We start from the raw sequence: 20,830 nt of genomic DNA, 5'->3' as shown, positions 1-20,830 counted from the left end.
GATCATCTATCGAATCGTTATGTCTTGTAAATGTCAGCGGTGGCCATGGGCAAAATTAAATACGAGCACATTTTTAAGCAAATTTACAATGCCCCGTGTTAAACTATTTACTCATTTTAGTTGAATAAAGATACATTTTGTCACATATTTTGAGTTTTTAATTGATTTTATATCTTTAAAAAATGGACAATAAATAAATGCATGGCATATCTTACGCAAATATGACTACATTTTTATATTTACATAAAAAAAAGTTAATCGAGTAATTTTGTATAGCTGCTTGTACACTTCCCAACATGCACTTCCTGTATAATTCGTCCCGCCCCCTTTATTTGAGTGACAGGTTGTTTGTTTCACTGTTACCAGCTGCTGGCCCATTCCAATCCTTGTCGGAGTGGAAACACGGGGGCCGACAGTCCTCTTTTTTTCTCCCTTCCCGTTTACCTCGTTGTGCTATCTTTTATTTCACCCCGCTTTACTCTCTTTCTCTCTTTACCCCGGCAGACAACTTTTCCTTTTCTCTCCGCTCCTTTCCGCTCTGTTTGAAGGTTTTAAAGCCCCGTCCATAAGCTCTAGTTATTTATTTATTTATTCTTTCTTGTTTTATCAAAACGGAATAGGCAGTTATATATTTTTTTAGATGTACCACAAATGAGAAGACGCAAACGATGGAGCTGCACATTTTAGAGCACAGTTTAAAAGTAGCAAGTATAGCGAAAGAGGGCATCCAGGTTTGCACTCATGGATTAATCAAACTAGCTTTTCTGCCATCTAAAACAAGGTAAGTAGCTTCACGAATTAAGTCGTTGTGTTAAACCTGTAATAACTGTCCGTTAAATGTCTTCTTGAAGAAGCTGACGCGGAATTGCATTAGCTTACCGCTATGCTGCTCTCATGAGAGGCAGATGCAGTTCCAGCGCTTCTTTACGTTTTTAATCCAAATGTCCGTTTGCTCCATGCAAGAGGCACATGACATCATCAAGCAAGCGGTCATGGGTGTTTGTTTCGCGGTAATGGTTGTCTGTGTGGTTGCTGCTGAAGTTGGTTCGACGGTAGAGGGGTGTGTGTACGTGCTCGGGGTTGTTTTTCTTGTGCAGCCGTATAAGTATACGGAGGGGGATGTTGCTTTAAATCCCCCCTGTCCGTGATGCTCAATGCACGATCACGTATTCTGCATCACGGCTTTGATGCAGATGAAGGGGCATCCTGATGACTTTATATCAAGCGTATCCTATCGGTGCTTTAATCAAAAACTGACCTGTTTTGATCAGTTTGACAAAGATCCGTTTGAACTGCACTTGGTGGCGCTGGTGGAAGAAAAACCTGTAAACAACTGGAAGAGGAGGGGAAAAGTTGTGGCCTGAACATGATTTGCATGCATTTGCTGCATGGCTCACTGCCTGTGAACAGAAATGTGCCTTTTACCACCTTTTGTGTTTGGTAATGCACATGCATTGTTGCTGGTAACGTTTTGCAGTTGTTTTCTCTCTCATACTGATGCATCCTCAGATGAGGGTCTTTGTGAACGACCATCATCTATTCATAGAGTCTCAAATGCCCCCTTGCTGTGTTTGCATAAGCAGAGTATGTGAGCACACCTCCTGTCCGGCTCTGGAGTCTGAACCTCAGGGAGAAACATCCTGAAACATCTAGCTAGAGTTAAAGTAGTTAGTTTGCATGTCTGCATTAGTGTCTTTATTTTGAAAAATTCAGTGGTTTAAATCAGGGGCCGAATTCTCCTCAGGCCCCTTTTATTTTGCAGGTTTACTTGCTCTTGCATTTTCATAAATCTAATTTTCTAGGACCGTTCAGAATGCTTTATTGTTTCTATGCTTGTAATGTTCGGCCTACTGTTTTGAAAAGGTCTTGCTGCATTCAAGAGACTGTAATTAAGCAATATCACACAAGTAGCCTAACTGTGATAGATACTGGCTTTGACCATTAAAACACATTAAAACATGAATAAACATCAGTCGACAACTACATGTTGGACATGTCTGAATAGGAAACATTTCTTTAGAGATCAAAGATGCTTTGTCATGACTCAGAGCCTGGAACAGTAATGATGACATCACCTCTGATCGAAAGGAAAAATACTGAAAATCGCAAAGTAACGTCTCAGCAAAAAACATTCAAGGTCTGCCTGTTAATGCAGGGTTATTCATTTGCCAGTTGAAGATTTACCATAGTAAAAAGCTTTGCAGCTGGGCTGTTTTGAACATTCAGGTTGTGTTTGCAGTGACTTATTCCTCCTGGTCGTTTGCACCTGGCTGTGAACGGCACTGCTTCAGGGTTTTCTGTTGTATTCAGTGCTGTATTTCTTGCCAAGCAGGCCATGAAATCCTATGTAAGAGTTTTTTTTTTTTTTTTTTTAATGCAATTTCATGTAGAAATAGCATTTTTGATATGGCTTTTGTTCTGATTTTGAATCTTTGATTTGATTCTAACTTCTAACACATTTATGCATTTAGGGGATGGGGGATACACTTGTTTTTCTGTCGCAGACGCACAGCTTGAATCAACTTATTTAGTGGCTGTTTGTGGAGTGTCTCAGTGTGATGCACAACTCAAGGGGAGCTCTGGAAATAGTTGCTTACAGTTTGAAACATTGTTGCCAGCCCTTGGGTTGTGCTGGCTCACTCTTTGTCCAGCAAGGAGTTTTTGTTTACTCCGTACGATACAATGAAACAACACAGTTAACCAAATGCTATGTCACCATTGAAACAAAACAAAAAACTAAACATATTAGTGCTTTGCTTAAACATCAACAAAATCTTATTTGTCCAAAAAAACAGAACAAAACTATTGGTAAACATAAAAATGTGTATCTAAACATTCTTAAATAAAAATGTTTACTTGAGGTGCAAACTGAAAGGTTCAAGTCTTGTTTTCTGAGAAATGTAAAACATTGAGTGTGTACACTTCACTGACAGATGTTTGTTATTGTTTAGTGTATGAAAACTTGTTTTCCCTTTGAATTAACAGTATTTATCTGGCCCCATTCATAATATATTTTTTCTCGTTTTAATCATAAACTGACTTTATTTTAATAAATTTCCCTGAAAACAAGTCATTTTGCTTTTCAATATATCTGGATATCTGGATCTTTAGACATTTTCACTGGAAAACAAGACAAAAGAAAACTTTTGCAGTGTGATCCGAAGGGTATGGTGGAAATGATTCACTCATTAAAGTAAAAGGTAATGGAGATCCGTTGGAAGTTGTATTTTCAAATGTTGAAGTGTTGCTATACTTATTGTCTCTTATATTCACTGAACATATTGGTATGTTCCCCTTCAATGTATTGCTTAAATTGTCTTTAGCTTTAAAAGGTATAAAATATTTAAATTTACCATTAACAAAACAAAAAGAACCATTGTTAATAATAGAATATATATTTCAGTGTTTCAGGGGTCGATCTGTTGGAAGTTCAGTGAGTCTAGTATTAAGCATCACAGTCATCACAACAAATAATAATAATAACTGGGCCTATTTCATCTGCAAATAGTTGCTTTTGGGATTTTTGTACAAAGTTCTGTGGTGCATATTATTCAACTGCTAAATCAAGAAGTATTAACTTGTTCCACCTCTGAAACTCAACATCAACATCAACAAGACTTCATGTTTTTTTAACCCCTCCAACCATCTGTCTCTCTTGTAGTCTGTATCATTCCACAATACAATCATTTCCCAGTGGATAAAATCAAGTATGGGCCTACATTATTTCATTTTACTTAGAAATACATAATGATACCTGGGTAAAATGCAAATCATTTTGATTTGGTTTAGACTTTGAATGTTGATTTTAAAGGATAGTTCACAAACAAACAAGTAAATAAAAGCATTGTATGAAAAAAAAAAAAAAAAACTTTTTAAAATAACTTCTTTAGCATTTCCCAGAAGAAAGAAAGTCTTACCGTTTTGGACATGAGGGTAATTCATGTTGTGTTGTCTATAATAATAAAATTGATCTTCTGCTCCAGTGGCTTTCACTGGGTTATGTTATAGTGTGATGTTTCAAGACTTCAGGTAAGGTAAGGTCTTTATTTCAGGCAAAAGTACCAGATAAACAGGAACGGCTTATAAATGCAGGAATTTTCACATAAAAATGTAAATAAAAAGGAAGCGGTAAACATATTTTTAGATAAACTGCTAGAATCAGTAATTATTTGGTTGTGCGTTTGAAAATAATATTGAATGTGTTTGTCCTCGGAGACCTCAGGAACGGTTGTTAGGAGCACATTTCTGAGCAGAGGCTCTGAGCGAGTGAGTCATAGCCTGTTGAAAATTTCCAATAGAGATGTTTTGTTGTTCTGATTTAAGAGCATAAGACCTGCCTCTCTATGATTATTGCTTTGATTTTTTTTTCCTCATCTCTGGACTCAAATTAGTGTAGATCCATCACATCTCTCTTTTCAGTCGGTGACTCTTAGTGCTGCAGAGAAAAACAAGTGAGTCAGTCTATTGCACGGCATCTGTGCATTTCCTATTTTCCTATCCCTGCTTTAAAATATAAAACAATTCAAGCAGTAGTTTATTAATAACATACTTTAGATATCTTTCGGTACTGCAGTGCTGTCATTTCACCTTTAGGCTGAAGGGCATTTAAAATGATCACACAGCACCAGAAATGTCCGACAGCTTGAAAACCCTTAAAAAAAGATCCCCCTTCACCCCCAGCACCACTTTGGCAGTATCAGATAAGATGCTGCTACCCAGATTCAACAAGTCACCTGCTTTCCCCCAGAGGCAAAATGATACACTGTGAGTGGACGGGCCCATAAATAAGGACTCCTCTTACCTGGTGTCTGGAGCCGTTTGGGGTTCACAAGGCTAGCAATCCTAGCATTCATCCAGAAATGTATCTAGGCTTAAATTTGCACAGGCACATTTGGCATATATATTTTTCCTGTTTTTGTCATCTTTGGAGAAATAAATGATACTGTGTGTGTGAAAAGCTGATAAAATCAGCATTTAGCTAAACAATTATAATCCTAAACAAATCATTTAGAGAATTTGTTAAACGCTTTTAATTTGATATGATTATGACATCAGGGTGATATGGCTGTCCTCCTGATATCATAATAAAGAAAAAAAAAGAATGAGTTTCTTAAAATGAAAAATACTTCAGATTTTGCATAAGCATTTATTATTATTTCATAGGGGGAATAGCATTTTATCAACACCTAATTAATATTGGAGAGGAACAAAAATGCAAAGTCATCACAGTAACTGAAAATTTCTGAAGGGACCTGACAAATATAGCCACACCACCCACACATATGATCACATGGCACAACTCCTCAAAACCTTATAAGCATGCCCATTATTAATAACGCATTAGCTGTATATTAGTACTTATAAAGCACATATTCTGCATGACCATATTCTCCATTCCTAATCCTACCCAATATCTAAACTTACTAAACAATATCTTAAACAACTGTCTTACTAACTATTAATAAGCAGCAAATTTGGATTTTGAGAGAAATTTCATATGGCAGTGGTTTGTAATGACAAGAGTTGGACCTTCAAATAAAGTGTGACCAAAAATATTTACAATATATGAAAATAATTAAGATATTTACACTTAAGCTTATGGATTCGTAGTGTAAGAATAAATTTTTACTTAATGGTTACACCATGTGACATTTTAGGATCATTAAATTAGAATAATTAAAGTTCTATTTCTAAGCTGTTCTTGATTATTCTAGGATTTTCTTCTTGTCTATTCAGAAATGGTGCACTAAAGTTTTAAACTTTAAATCTCTAAGCCTGAGCAATTGACTGCTTGGTATTTATCAATGAATTGATATATAAAAGTTTTCCTTTTAAAGAAAAAACATTTTTACTTCTTGGTTGCATCAACTAATCTATATGTAATTATATATATATATAAATTATTATTATTATAGATCAGTGGTTACATTAAATTCAAACTTTCCTTGAGAACGGTACTTAACCTACTGTCTAAATTCTTTATGATGTTGTTTGTCCTTAGATATGACTGACCTGTTGCTTGTCTCTCTCTTTTCTTACAATATTGTTCATTCTGTAATGCGTCAAAGTTTAATTCTTTAAATCCGTAAGCCTGAGCAAAAGACCTGCACACAGCCTGTGATCTCTGTGAGGCTGTGTAAATTGATGTTCATAGAAGCTTCTCAGGAATATGTTATTAACTTCTATTCATTACTGTGCTCCTTCTTGGCTCATAATTTCCATCTCTTTCTCTCTTTGCTTCTTTCCAGATGTAAGTTCTTTAGTTTAACTGAAACTCCAGAGGATTACACCATTATCGTGGATGAAGATGGCTTTAAAGGTAGGTCTTGTGGTTACTCTTTTACTAAGAGTGCACTGGGTTTAGTGCAGTGAGGCAAGATTAAGTCATGTAAAGTATCACAGATTCTCTATAATTCCTTGTAGCTTGACTCACTGCCAATGTTTGACCACATATTGCTCCATCAGTGGTCCCCCCACAGTTCCATTATGGGTAACTAGAGGCTAAGCTGTCAGTGGCTTTGGTTTTGTGGTTGATTGAGTGAATCCATGTCATTAACACACTGGTTACCAAGGTGAAACCCGTCTGTAGCCATAGATACAAGAAGTGCTGTGTTGCAAAACGGATACAGGTATTTTAAAATCCCCGGAAGTTTGTGGGTTTGTTGCCAGCTTTTCTGGCCATATTTCTTCTGGAGAATGATAAATCTGAAGCATGAAAATGATGATCTTCCCTCGCATTTGTGTGCTATCAATTCATGTTCGTTAGCTTTGCTTAAACATCAACAAAATCTTATTTTTCCAAGAAAACGGAACAAATCTATTGGTAACTGGTTTCTGTTATCTGTTTCAGAGCTGCCGGAGTCTGAGTATCTCAGTGTTGCAGATGCAACGTGGTTGGCTCTTAATGTGGTGTCCGGGGGCGGAAGTGCTACCAGCTCTCAACCAATCGGAGTAACAAAAATCGCAAAATCAGTCATCGCCCCACTGGCAGACCATAATATCTCAGTGTTCATGCTGTCTACATACCAGACTGATTTTATATTGGTGAGTGTCACAGATGCTTAGACTATAGAGATCAAGAAATAATTGCCTAATTATTATATTCAACATTCGTGTACTATTTGCACTCGACCAGAATCAAGGAGTTATTTTTTAGTCAGTTATTTTTCTCTTTTAAAACAATTTACACACAAAGAAGCACATGACACCCTCATATAAGTAAGGAATCATATGTAAGTACCATTTATATTTACTACAAAATTAATTTCAGAGATTTTAGCATAAACCTAGTTCAGGGGTCATCAGTCACAGTGAGCAGTGCAATCAAACAACAGAGCGGTTCACACCATAAGTGCTTAGGGTTGTTGTATTTAATATCTAGCTCCAGAGTTTGTGCTTTTAAGCCCTTTTCTTCCATGTATATTGCTTCTCTCCCTCGCTAAAAATGTAAAGTGTCGCATTACTGATTATTGAAAAAAAAGAAAAGAAAACTTTACTTGGTTATTTTAACAACAGTAGTGGTGAGCAACACAAGAACTTGATCGTTTTGTCCTAACACTGTAGAAACAAGAATGCAGCAATATCAAATGTTTTTGACTCAGTCCATTAAACTAAATCAAGTTTGTGAAAAATGAATGGAAGCTTAAAACAAAATGTTTCAACTACAGTTAGATTTAATATTGTAGCCTTTCATCAAAAACAATGTTCTAACGGGCACTGATCCAAACCTGTTCCTGGAGGGCCAGAGTCCTGCAGAGTTTAGCTCCAACCCTAATTAAACACACCTGAAGCAGCTAATCAAGGTCTTCAGGATTACTAGAAAGATCCAGGCAAGGAGCTGGCTGAAAATAAACTCTGCAGGACCTTCGCTCTTCAAGAGCAGGATTGGACACCCCTGAATGATTTCATTTCTAGCATGGATGGGCAAGAAGCACAGACTGTATAAAAACAAGGAGATACTTTGAATTACTATAATAATACTAGTACTAATACTAGTTAGCCTGGTGATTTGGTTTTTGCTAATGCTAAAATCTAAAATCACTGCTAATAGTCCTGATTAAACAGCTGATCTAACAACTGATGATTAAACATTATAATGTTTTTCTTGGAGAAAATCTTATACACTGCAGCATTGGCTCAATATCTTAATCTTTGATGACTATTTTGACTTTTTTTTTTATTTTTATTTTTTATTTTTTTTATTCTTTTATAAAGAACTACTGCTGATAACATGAAAATGTATAACTATTCCAAAAAAGTTTTATCCTCGGACTGGGATAGAAAATACAAGAGACTGGACCTCTTTTAAGTTTAATTTAACACCCCTGACCTAGATAAAGTCTGTAGGAAAAGCTTTGTTCTCTCTTGTGTGATTCACTTCACTTTTGGCTCATACGGCATCGCAAAGAATTGTCTCTGACTTATTCTGGAGTTTACACTTACTTATACAGCCCTTATTACTTGAACTGTAGGAAAAGATATGAATCCACACATGAACAACTAAAAATCAATGTACGAATAAAAAAATGTTATCCACCTTATATTTCCTGTAGGAGCAAATGCGGCCATTAGTATATTTAATGTGTTTGGCTTCCTGTGTGATCTGCTTCCAGCTACTTTTAGCTGTTCAAAACGGCATGTTTTGCTGCTTGATATTGCAAACTGTTATGTCTTACCATATTATTTTAATGTATTGTCTTAATTATGAGCACACTGGCTTGTAGTGCAAAAATTTTTACCATTTACCACACTTTGTTTTTCCCCTACAGCGTCTAATGAACCAGAAGTCTCGCATATTGACAGAAAACAGCTTGTTTCCGTATAAAAAAAATATAACATGAGAAAAATAACCACAGTATATACATGACAAACACAAGCCAGTCTATTGCAGAAGATTATTTTAAAACAAGCATATAAGTGGTTAAAACACAAATTCAAAACCTTTCCATTTTATTTCACAAGTTGAAACTGTCCTTTCATATAAATACACGGTATATGGAATTGTCTAAGTATTGCTATTAAATGGTCAAACTTATCACATCAACTATACATTCAGTAAATCCTTAGCAACTAATCACTCTTTTCCTTCAACCAACCCATGTACCATGACCACAGCCAGTTGCTGTCATCTCAGCACATTTCTACTTTGTGTGTTTGTGAACACATGGCCAGTCTATCAGTGGTGGAATGGTCACCACAGCCTGTTTATGAAAATAACAAGCAATGTGGGAATGATGGTAATCTGGGAGTAGTTATGTAAAAAAGCCTGTGGATCAGCCACCGCTTGGTGGAAATTTACTGGAAAGTTCATGTTCCACACCAGCTGCTCCCAGCTAGAGGAGTAATCACAGAGCTTTATAGAAAGAGAGGAGATGACCTGCCTCCTGTGCTCGGCCACTGGAGAGGCCATTTCCTTCTCATCCTCACCCTGTCCTTCGCTCTTGGCCCGGTTACTCAAAACTTTAAGAGCAATTCAGAAATACCCGTCTGTATCCGGCCCATCAGGCCTAGAGCACACAGATGTCTCCTTCACTTGGGTCACATAAAAAAAAAATAGTGAAAGAGAATATTGTCTTCCAGAGTTGTTGATGGGTTTAAGCTTTGCAGCGCTGGGAAATACTCACTGTTGTGTAAGGATGAGCTAAATGGCTTTAAACATATTTCTACACATTATGTTTCCTGTAGTAAAAAAGTTATATAGTTTAAATGCATTTAAATCATACTAAGTATAGTTCAAATCTATTAACATACTTACTGACATATAGTTCGAGACTTACTGATATAACAATGATAATTAACTTTATTTGGAATAGTATTTGTGCACATTCCTTAATATTAAGCATAAAATGTTTTAACTTCACTATTGAAATATGTTAAATGTACCTGAAGTATACTTGCAATAGTTCAACTTTACCACAATTAAATATATAATATTTAAACCTTTAGTCGGACTTCAGCACAATTGAAGTGCATCAAGTACAAAATCAGTTGTTCCAATTAAGCAGGCTTAAGTATACCAGTTTAGAATACTAAAAGTACAATTGCAGGATATTTTTAAGTACATAAATATGTAAAGGTATTTGTAGTAGGCCTATACTATATATATATATATATATATATATATATGAAGTAAATGTATTTCAAAATAATTTTAGTATATTTATTTTTCACCATCTATCCAGTGTGCGGTGATTATTCGAATAACTCAAGCGTTTGACAAAAATGGTACACCCCTTACCATGCCTTGTCCTGGCCGGAGTGATGAGACCAAAACAATAACACTAATTACAAACTAGGCATTTGTTGCATCCAGTGGGGACGTAATTACGGATTATAATGACTTCTACTGTCTTTTTACGTGTTGCGTTGCATAGCATGCAAATGTCTCTGCATTTGTGATCGGAGAAATGCCAAACTACAAGCGCTACTTTACACTGCTCAAAACTCGTGTTTGCATAGTAAGTGGCAAATTCTTTAAATATGATAACATAGTTACTGGCTGTGAGTCAGCATTATTTGTCAGAACACCTGCATCGTAGGCTTCCGCAGGTTCAGGAAAGAATCCTCCGTAAAATGTGCTGCACGCACTTGAATATTTGGGTTATTTATTATTTAATACAACATAATCACTGATTTCTAGTTGTGTCCTCTTTTGGAAGACCAAACAAAGTATTTTCACTTTCGCATTGAAACGCACAGCGTCTCCGCAACATGGCAGGGCAGTAACAACACTACAGTGACAATCAAAGTTACGCCTTCTTTCTTTGCGTGAACATTTAGGTGTTGTTATGCAAATCTTCCCACACTGTGACGTAGACATGTGGGGGCATGTTAGAATGAGGCATTTTAGGAGGGCGTGGATGAGTCTTTACTTTTATAAAGAATATCTTTTTGCAACTTTAGGGATCTTATCGATTCACAAACAGCTTGTAACACTCCAAAGAGATCGGAAAACTTGAAATTGCATCATATTGACCCCTTTAATGCAAGTAGTACATTTACATTTAAATTTATGCATTTATCAGATGCTGTTATCCAAAGCGACTTACAGTGCATTTAGGGCTACAAATTATTTTACCAGTATGTGTGTTCCCTGGGAAATGAACCCCTTACCCTTTGTGCTCACATATACATATATATATGTATATGTGATATATTGCCCAGCCCTACTGTTGTTGTATTTGTGTAAAATGTTTGCTGTTGTTGAACTGTTGTTAGTTTTCTCACGAGATAGTAATGGTTCGATGTAAACCTTGAAAAATTTTCTCTAGAGCTTTTATAAGATCGTAAAATAGTCCAAGGAAACTGTATATCCGTGGATAGTTCAATTCAATTCAATTCAAGTTTATTTGTATAGCGCTTTTTACAAAACAAATCGTTACAAAGCAACTTTACAGAAAATTATGTTTCTACAATATTTAGTAGTAGCTAGTAGTTTGTGCACATTTGACAGGATTAGAAAAAATAAAAATAATAATAATAATACAAGACGTAGTCAGCTAGACGATGAACTATCAATATTATTAATTAAGTTATTATATGATTCAGTCTCACATTTAGCAATAATTGTTAGTTCTGTTTGTTGATTCAGGGTTAGCATCATCTGAGGTCCTCTGAGGGTCAGCATCATCTCTTCTCAGGTGTTCTGGATCCAGACTGGAGCTTGTGTAAATCCTAGTTAAGTGGCGAAACATAGAAACAAAATACAGACATCATTAGCATAGCTGCTGATCCAACAAAGTAAAATTAGTTTAACCCAAGCTAATGAATAAAAATGCACCTTTGATCAGATGCAACTACACTCACAATTAAAAAGATACATTATTCGAATGCTTGGCGAAAGAGATGTGTTTTTAATCTAGATTTAAACAGAGAGAGTGTGTCTGAACCCCGAACATTATCAGGAAGGCTATTCCAGAGTTTGGGAGCCAAATGTGAGAAAGCTCTACCTCCTTTAGTGGACTTTGCTATCCTAGGAACGACCAAAAGTCCAGCATTTTGTGACCTTAGGGTGCGTGATGGGTTGTAACGTGGTAGAAGGCTAGTTAGGTACGCAGGAGCTAAACCATTTAGGGCCTTATAGGTAAGTAATGATAATTTGTAACTGATTCGTTACCCTTGAAATGCTGTGTGGCACGCATTTAGTGCACCCATTAGGGCCTCACTGGAATACTATGAATTTCAGCTTAATTGGTTGCTTAAGACATCCTTATGCATTGTTTCTACTATAATGTATTCTGGGTTTGGTAGTGGTGTTTGAAATGCAAATGAACATTCATTTGTAATGTGTTTGAGTCGGCTTGTTTTGGTTACTGAAGGAAATGGCAGAAGCGGAGTCTAAATTAAGGGTTTTTACTTGTGCATGTTTGTTTCTGTTAGATGAGCTCTATTGAATGTTAATACTGTTTTCATATATTGAAACATCTGAACATCTCTGCCAGAAATATAGTAAAACAAGCTTGATAAGATTTGTGCCTGTACTCTGTTCAGAAGTAGCACATTCTGATAACTTGCTTGGTATTTCTCATCTGTACTTCAGAAGCCACAGTACATCAGGAGTGTATGATGTCTAACAGAGTTTGCCACTATCCGCAAACAGTTTTAATGGTTTATGATTATTTGTTCTCTCTTTAGCTCACTAAATCTTCTTGACGATCGCTCATTTGTAGTATTTTTACTAAATGGACAAATTCTCATGCAATTCTGTCCATAGGTTCGAGAGCGGGATCTGCCCATGGTCATGCACACGCTGTCTTCAGAATTCACTCTCCTGAGGGTTGTCAACGGAGAAACAGTTGCTGCCAACAGTACCGGGGTCACCAATGGTTTTGTCAAGCCTGAACTGGGTAATCATCTGTCATTATTCTGAGGGTGTGTCGACACAAGGCATTTTGTGCATTTGCAGTAACAACTTGAAGGGATAGTTCACCCAAAAAAACCATTGTCAATAATTCCTCATCCTTATTTCGTTCCAAACCCATAAGTCCTTTGTTCATCTTCAGAACACAAATTAAGATATTTTTTGATGAAATCCGAGAGCTTTCTGAACCTCCATAGACTGCAACATTGAACCTCTGATGTAACATGGATTATTTTAAAGGGATACTTTACTCTAAAATGAAAATTTTGCCATTAATCACTTACCCCATGTCATTCCAAATCCATAAAAACTTTGTTTGACTTTGGAACACAATTTAAGATATTTTGGATGAAAACCGGGAGGCTTGTGACTGTCCCATAGACTGCCAAGTTAGTTACACTGTAAAAGTCTAGAAAAGTATGAAAGACGTCGACAAAGGAATTGAGTCGTTATTTTTGTTTTCTTCGCTGACAAACAGTATTCTTGTTGCTTCATAACGTTACGGTTGAACCACTGATGGCAGATTGCTATTTTGATGATGCTTTTCATACTTTTCTGGACCTTGACATTGTAACTTACTTGGCAGTCTATGGGACAGTCATAAGCCTCCTGGTTTTCATCCAAAATATGTTCAATTGGAAGCCGAATGACGCTTTTACGGGTTTGGAATGACATGGGGGGGGGTAAATGATTGATTAATGGCAAAATTTTCATTTTGGGGTGGAGTATCCCTTTAACCATGTCCTTAATACCTTTCTAGGCCTTGAATATGTCAGTTGCATTGCTGTCTATGTAGGGTCAGAAAGCTCTCGGATTTCATCCTAATTTGTGTTCCGAAGATGAAAAAAGGATTTATGGGTTTGGAACAACATGAGGGGGGAGTAAATAATGACAGAATTTGTATTTTTGGGTGAACTATCCCTTTAAACTAGTAAATCAATTGATCAGTTTAGAATGACATCTCCATCAACACTGATATGACCTTTGGTACATAACAGAGACTAAATAGATTTCATGGTAGAACTTCGCTAAGCTCGTCTTGTTCACAACATTATTTATATAGCATTTTTATTGAGTCAAAATAATTCCGCATATATACGCAAAAAAAAAAAGTTTTGCAAATGAAAATTAAAGCTTTACTGGCATGTCGGGCATTTACAGTACAGGCTATTATTTACAAAACTCTAAATAATAGGCTCTTCAGCATTTCCCAAAAGCATCGTTAAAACTAGCAGTGTCTGAACTAATGTGACCAAAGAACGCTTCTGTGCGCTGGCGTCCTCCCACAAGTTAAGAGATTTTAAACAAACACTGTTAATACACTTGCAGTTAACTAAATGAAACAATACACATTTTAATGCTATAAAAGCGTGCAAATCGAGAGAAATAAACAGCACCTGTTAATGGTAACAACTTCTTTAACTTGAGCAAATGCTGCTAATACACACATACATTTGTTAATAAAGTAAATAAAACGAAAACATGAATGTTTTAATGCTATTGAATAAAAAGAAACGATCCACTCGCAAGCCTCTGCTCATGACAGGACCTGGATCAGTGAGCTGCGTCTCGCGCCGATGATGTCACTTCCAGGGAGGCATGTTGTACACGCCCCCGTCCCTTGGCTATGCCCCCATATCAAAACAGTGCCACAAAGCAAGACCCGCAGAAAAATACAGCATCGCAAGCTCAAACTAGACTGACGCGCAAAATAAAAGCAGCATTGCAAATAAATTAATAGATATGACCATGGAAAATATGTATTGCTAAATCATTGCTCTCGCGCGGTTCCATTTATGTTTTGCAATTCTTTATTTTTTTTTTGCAAAACTTCGTTTTTTTTCTCCCAATACTTTATTTTCTTTTGCAATTTTTTTTGTTTGCAAAAAGCTAATTTATTTTCCTCAATACTTTAATTTTCGTTTGCAAAAATTAAATTTTTTTTTGTGTATATATGCGGCATTATATTGACTCCATATATTTTCAGTGAAAATGGATTCCATATATGTATATCTTTCCTTCAAGAAACATCCTAACTAACACACGCGAGATGTTTGTGTTTACAGTTTGCGAACATTATCAACTCTCTTTTTCTTCTCCTCAGTTCCTCGGCCGATCATTCATCCACTCTCCAGCCCCAGTAACATGTTCTGCGTTACCAGCCTGGACCCCGACACGCTGCCCTCAGTGGCCACACTGCTCATGGACGTCATGTTCTACTCGGGAGGGTAAGAGCTCCGTGCGGGCCTCTTTTCCTGGCTTACATATGGCAGTAACCGAGAGCCATCTGTCAGATCTATTAGAGAATGATGGTAATACACACAGGTCGCTGTAGGGAATGCATTATGTGACAACAGGAGAAAAGACTGGAAACAATATGAGCAGTGTGTATTTGTACTGTTTTGCTCTTCTTTATAGTGGCTGAACTTGTTTACCACTCAGACAGTGGCATCAGGCCAACAGTTAAAGGGAAAGATCTGATCAGAGTTGCCCTTTATCATACTCTTCCCCCTCCCAATTTCATTATTCCTTGTGAAAGCATCAGCTGAGTTGAGCTCTAATGAAGCTTGTGTAATAACAAAAATCTCTGCTACGCTTCATTACAGAGCAAAAGAGACTGGGGGGCAGAGTGAGGATTCTGGACACATTCGCTTTTTCTCCTTCTCGCTGATCGAGGGCTACATCTCTCTAGTTATGGATGAGCAAACCACTCGGAGGTTAGACCACTTGCAAGTTACACTTTATTAATGTCAACATGAAAACACAATTCATCCCAATACACACCCCTGGTCTTGTGCATGAATCGGCAGTTCATGCTAATACAAAAGGAGAAAGGGTTTGTTTTGTTATAAATATTCTCTACTATTATTGTCCAACCTATTTCTTCCAGCCATCTGTAAAACATGTATTATACACCCATTTTTCTAAACAATTCCCAATTCATAAAATATTTTTTCGTTGTCCACATGGAAAATCACATTAAAGGGATAGTTCAATCAAAAATTTAAATTCTCATTATTTACACACCCTCATGTCATTATCAATCATGTCATGATCAATATTATTTTCTAGGAATAAATGCCATAATTAAATCTGTGACCATATAAAGTCATCCTGTCTCTTCAGAAGACTGAATCAAAATGATTAATACATATGGATTACTTTTACTATCTCTACAAACATTTTGAGGCATCTCTTAGCTTTCATTTAAAATATCTTCATTTGTGTTTTAAAGATAAATGAATGTTTTATGGGTTTGGACTGAAACATTCATCTTGTATATACACTGCAATATTGGACCTGTTTGGGTTGTAAAGTGGATTTCTTTTGTCTTTGAGCTTACCAGTCTTTAAGCTTGAAGCCTGCTGAATCACCATGTCTTTGTGTGTGTGGCTAAAATAGAACTTGCCCAATTAAAAAAAAATCTAAATACATGTACAGTATGATTGTTGTCATCACTGCATGTGGTTTACATGCTGCACTATTCTTGTCAGGTTTCCAAACAATGTCCTCTTCACTAGTGCTTCAGGAGAGCTTTGGAAAATGGTCCGCATCGGAGGACAACCCTTAGGGTTTGGTGAGTTCAGATGACAATGAGAATCTCCTCGGTATCAAGGGACTAGAATTTGGGGGTTGGTTGTTTTGATTTGGGTCATTAAGCAACCACCCAGAACACCTTAGAAACATGCTTAAAAAAAAACAAAAACACATTAACAAATGCTTTACATTTTCCTTGATTGTAAAAAGTTTAAGGTCCAGTCACATTAACAAAATTTCAGCAAAATTTAGTGTGTAGAAAAAGATCCATTGTGTGTTGTCAATTCTATAGTGTAGAGTGAAGTCACTTTCAGACCATGCAGCTGTCGCTTGGTCATTTTGGTGAATGTACATGGGGAAATGTTTCGCTCTTGTGTGAAATTCCCTATCGCTTGGGTTTCTATGACTGGATTTTACCCATGCAAATTCACCAAACAACAGTAAATGTGACTGCTTCTTAATGAGCATTTGAATGTTTTGGTAGCTGAATTTCTAAGTCATTGTCTTCCATCAGATGAATGTGGCATTGTGGCTCAGATATCTGAACCGCTGGCGACCGCTGACATTCCAGCCTACTATATCAGTACCTTCAAGTTCGATCACGCTCTGGTGAGTTTGAGCACCCACTACTTCCCTGTCACTAAATATTCAGCTAGCAAAGGTGAAGTTTAACACCAGCAACATCTTGTGCCCATCCAGGTGCCTGAGGAGAACATCCAGAGTGTGATCGGAGCCTTGAGGACCAATGAGAGCACAGGACAATGAGACTCTATGATTGCCTAGGCGTCCCGCGTCCCAGAAAACATTTCGATTTCTTATGTCAAACTCTTAAAAGTGCCAAGAGCTTACTTGAGGACTGCTTCTGGGAGGAGGATCTGACAGAAGGGGAATGAATAAGTGTGGGGGGGAGGGGGCTCTAATCTTGCAGTCAGTATTAGAAGCAACAGCATCACTTCCTGTCCATTTCTTGCAAAAAAGAAAACCCTTATCCCCACCCAACTCTACAGGGAGCCTGCAGTGGTGTGGAACCAGTGTTTTTCTTCTGTTCTCTTCTTTCTCCCCCACCCCTCTTCCTCTTATCCACTCCTCCTCCGCACATCATTTTACCATGGCAACAGGGCCTGGACTTTCGCTACCAATTCTTAAGACATTGCAAATAACCATTATGTGTTAGTGGCAGGTCCTCCTCCTTGAGGACACAGAATGTACTCCAATGTTTCTTGAGATTTATTTACTTTTTTTTACTTTTTCCTGCCCCACTTTTTGTTTTCCCTTGCAGTGCCAAGACATGGGGCATAAACAGGCTCCTTGTCTAAAAACGTGATGTTTTTGGGATGCAATTTGATGGTTCAGGGTTGTTGTTGTTTTTATTTCGGCAACATGGTCCAGTCACAAGTTCAGTCTTTGAAAGAAGCTTTTCACGTTTTTGTTTAGAGCTTTTGTTTCTTTCCCCTCACCTTAATCCTAGATTCATTTTCAATGCCAAGAGGCTGGGTAATGAATTAGTTGTTGTTGTTGTTGTTGTTTTTCCCTTTAGAGTACAATCAATGGTTTTTCTGTCCACTCGGCCGAGTTAGCAGTGAAAAGAGTTGCACAGAGATTGGAATCAAGGATTCAGATGAGGTGAAACCATTTTTGTTCACACACACTTGTTTAGGGTATATACACAGACACGTACATGAATCGTGCAGTTTACTGTATTTTGATTTTAAAATCGTTCCAATGAGGACGTCGCTTTTTATTACCGCCCTAGAGCCGTCACATGCTTGCGATCGGATGAAATGTCTCTAGTCTTCACCACTACTCGCTCTTTCGAATGTTTTGCAAAGCTGTCTCTTCATTCACAGAGGAACTGTTAGGGGGAAACCTGTCATTTGTTGAATGTTAGTTAAGGTCAGCTGTCGCAGACACTGACGTTAGTTTAGGCCTACAAGCTCCCCTTGTCTGCACTTTATTTGAGGTCTATCTTACAGATCTTACTCTTCTGATGTGAAATACCGGGGATGAGTTATCATCCCCTTTGAAGGAGTCTCTCTTTGAAGGGGTCACTTGTTGCTCTTTACACAAGTATTGGTGTCTTTTTTCCGCAAGCTTTTCTTCTATCAGCTTCTAAGCAGAAATTTGCAGAAACCATATATTTTTCAGTGTTAAGAAGGGGTGACCTGTTTGTTCAATATATTTTTGAGCTTAGATTTGATTTTCAATTGTTAACTTTTTTTTTTTTTTAACTGTCTGAACCATGTTTTCTTGAGCGTACAGTGGGGGTTTACACCATGTGACTGCTAGACCATGTGCCAATTTGTTATCTAGATAAGTTTATGAAGATATTTAGTCATATTTGTGATTTACAAATGATTTCTGTGGGATGCTATTTGATGAAGCTACTTCTTCCTACCCATACAAATGATTGATTTGGACAAATTGTTGATTAAACCAGCTTAGACACCAGAAAAGGTCATGACTTAATTACTTAAAAAAAAAATTACCTCTTTTTTTTTTTTTTGTCCTACTTTCTGTAGGTCAGAAACTGTCCCTTTATATTTGCACATTTAAGAGGGGGACTTTCAACTTTTCCCTTTTCCCACAGAATGTATACTGCTTTATAATTGGTACTATAATCTTATGTGATCTCTCAGTACAGTTTGGTACAAGTATAGCATGTACTTGAATTTGAAGGATACAAGAGCTTCAATTTAAAGGGGGGGGGGGTGAAATGCTATTTCATGCATACTGAGTTTTTTACACTGTTAAAGAGTTGGATTCCCATGCTAAACATGGACAAAGTTTCAAAAATTAAGTTGTACGTTTAAAGGAGTATTTCTGTTCCCAAAATACTCCTTCCGGTTTGTCACAAGTTTCGGAAAGTTTTTTTCGAGTATGGCTCTGTGTGACGTTAGATGGAGCGGAATTTCCTTATATGGGTCCTAGGGCACGTCTGCCGCAAGAGCGCGCGCTCCCGTATAGCAGAGCACTGAGAGCAGAGACATTCACTGATCAGAGCGAGAGCGTCGCGAAAGAAGTGTGTTTTTGGTTGCCAGGGCAAGACAACCCTACACAGATTACCAAAAAAAACAGCATTAAGGGACCAGTGGATGGAGTTTATTTTTACAGAGCATCAACAGAGTTGTGCAAGTGTTTTTGTTTGTTCCCTGCATTTCGAAGATGCTTGTTTTACAAACAAGGCCCAGTTTGACGCCGGATTTGCACATCGTTTATTTCTTAAGGATGATGCAATCCCAACGAAAAAGGGTCACGGTCGTGTGTTGGAACCACAGGCGGTGAGTAAAACTGCTTAAAATATCTCTGCCTCCTTGTTAGTGCGTCCCCTCCCATGCCGGAGACCCGGGTTCGAGCCCCGCTCGGAGCGAGTCGTTGCTGCTGCTGCTCTCGTTCAGTTTCAGCCTCGGGATCTGATTCTGGATCATAAATATACGCTGAATCTGACTGTTAGCCATGGTTTGTTTTGGTTGGTTTTGTCCTCACGGTAATGTCACAGTTTCCACATGCTCTCAACGCAAAAGCCTACTGGCGCTCGTGATTCTTTAGCTCCGCCCACACATCACGCCTCCAGTCGGTCGTGTTTTTCCGGGAAAAATCGGTACAGACTATCTTTCTCTTATGAATATAATAAAACTAAAGACTTTTTGGAGTTATGAAGGATGCAGTACTACTCTATACGTACTCAAGATTAACAGGGTATTGAGTGAAAACGAGCATTTCACCCCCCCCCCCCTTTAATATTTTATGTTCTGTCCCTGAAGTGGCTTAAAGGGGGGGTGAAATGCTCGTTTTCACTCAATATCCTGTTAATCTTGATAACCTATAGAGTAGTACTGCATCTTTCATAACTCCAAAAAGTATTTAGTTTTACTATATTCAAACGTACAACTTAATTTTTGAAACTTTTGTCCATGTTTAGCATGGGAATCCAACTCTTTAACAGTGTAAAAAACTCAGTATGCATGAAATAGCATTTCACCCCCCCTTTAAGACCAAGTGTACTTTTTTAAGTCTTCATTTAAGGCCTCCAAAAGCATACTTTTAAAATGATCCCTTATAAGTTGCTTCTCCTTTATATTTATACATTTTTGCACCCACCTAAAAGCAATTAATTTATATATAATATAAATGATTTTTTTAGGCCTGAAAAACAACCATCCTTTAGAATTTTCTTTTATTATTATTTAATTGGTTATGCTCTAAAATATTGAATCATCTAGTACGTGCTCAATTAACAAAACTGGCAAGCCACTTCTTTTGAGACCATTATTTAGTTTAGTTTTAACTATTTTATTTTATAATATATGTGATCCATCCATCTATTCTATATGACCCTGAACCATAAAACCAGTCATAAGGGTACTTTTTTTTTAATTGAGATTTCTACATCATCCGAAAGCTGATTAAACAAGCTTTCCATTGATGTATGGTTTG

At 37.2% G+C, this 20,830-nt stretch overlaps 2 protein-coding genes across 2 annotated transcripts in view; one reads left to right on the top strand and one right to left on the bottom strand.

The window, feature by feature from the left end:
* Positions 1-1,570, bottom strand: part of LOC113049753 (uncharacterized) — a 29,667-nt gene extending 28,097 nt beyond the window's left edge. Inside the window, exon 1 of the mRNA XM_026212364.1 lies at positions 880-1,570. The gene's annotated coding sequence lies outside the window, so the exon portion shown is untranslated. The remainder of the gene's footprint in view (positions 1-879) is intronic.
* On the top strand, positions 349-18,844 carry castor2 (cytosolic arginine sensor for mTORC1 subunit 2). Its single transcript, XM_026212365.1, has 9 exons — positions 349-781; positions 6,249-6,319; positions 6,851-7,044; positions 12,713-12,845; positions 14,964-15,087; positions 15,466-15,576; positions 16,354-16,436; positions 16,911-17,005; positions 17,096-18,844. Exons 1-9 carry the CDS (start codon positions 669-671, stop codon positions 17,159-17,161), a joined length of 990 nt encoding a protein of 329 aa, XP_026068150.1. The 5' UTR covers positions 349-668; the 3' UTR covers positions 17,162-18,844.
* The last annotated feature ends 1,986 nt before the right edge of the window (positions 18,845-20,830 follow it).

Source organism: Carassius auratus, chromosome 30, assembly GCF_003368295.1.
Source record: "Carassius auratus strain Wakin chromosome 30, ASM336829v1, whole genome shotgun sequence".
NCBI lineage: Eukaryota > Metazoa > Chordata > Actinopteri > Cypriniformes > Cyprinidae > Carassius > Carassius auratus.
The sequence above is the reverse complement of the archived record's forward strand: the minus strand, read 5'-3'. Positions and strand labels throughout refer to the sequence as shown.

Coding starts and splice junctions, on each gene's coding strand:
- castor2 (XM_026212365.1), top strand. CDS start 669: ATGGAGCTGCACATTTTAGAGCACAGTTTAAAAGTAGCAAGTATAGCG. Junction 782..6,248: donor TTTCTGCCATCTAAAACAAG/GTAAGTAGCTTC, acceptor GCTTCTTTCCAG/ATGTAAGTTCTTTAGTTTAA. Junction 15,577..16,353: donor GATGAGCAAACCACTCGGAG/GTTAGACCACTT, acceptor TATTCTTGTCAG/GTTTCCAAACAATGTCCTCT.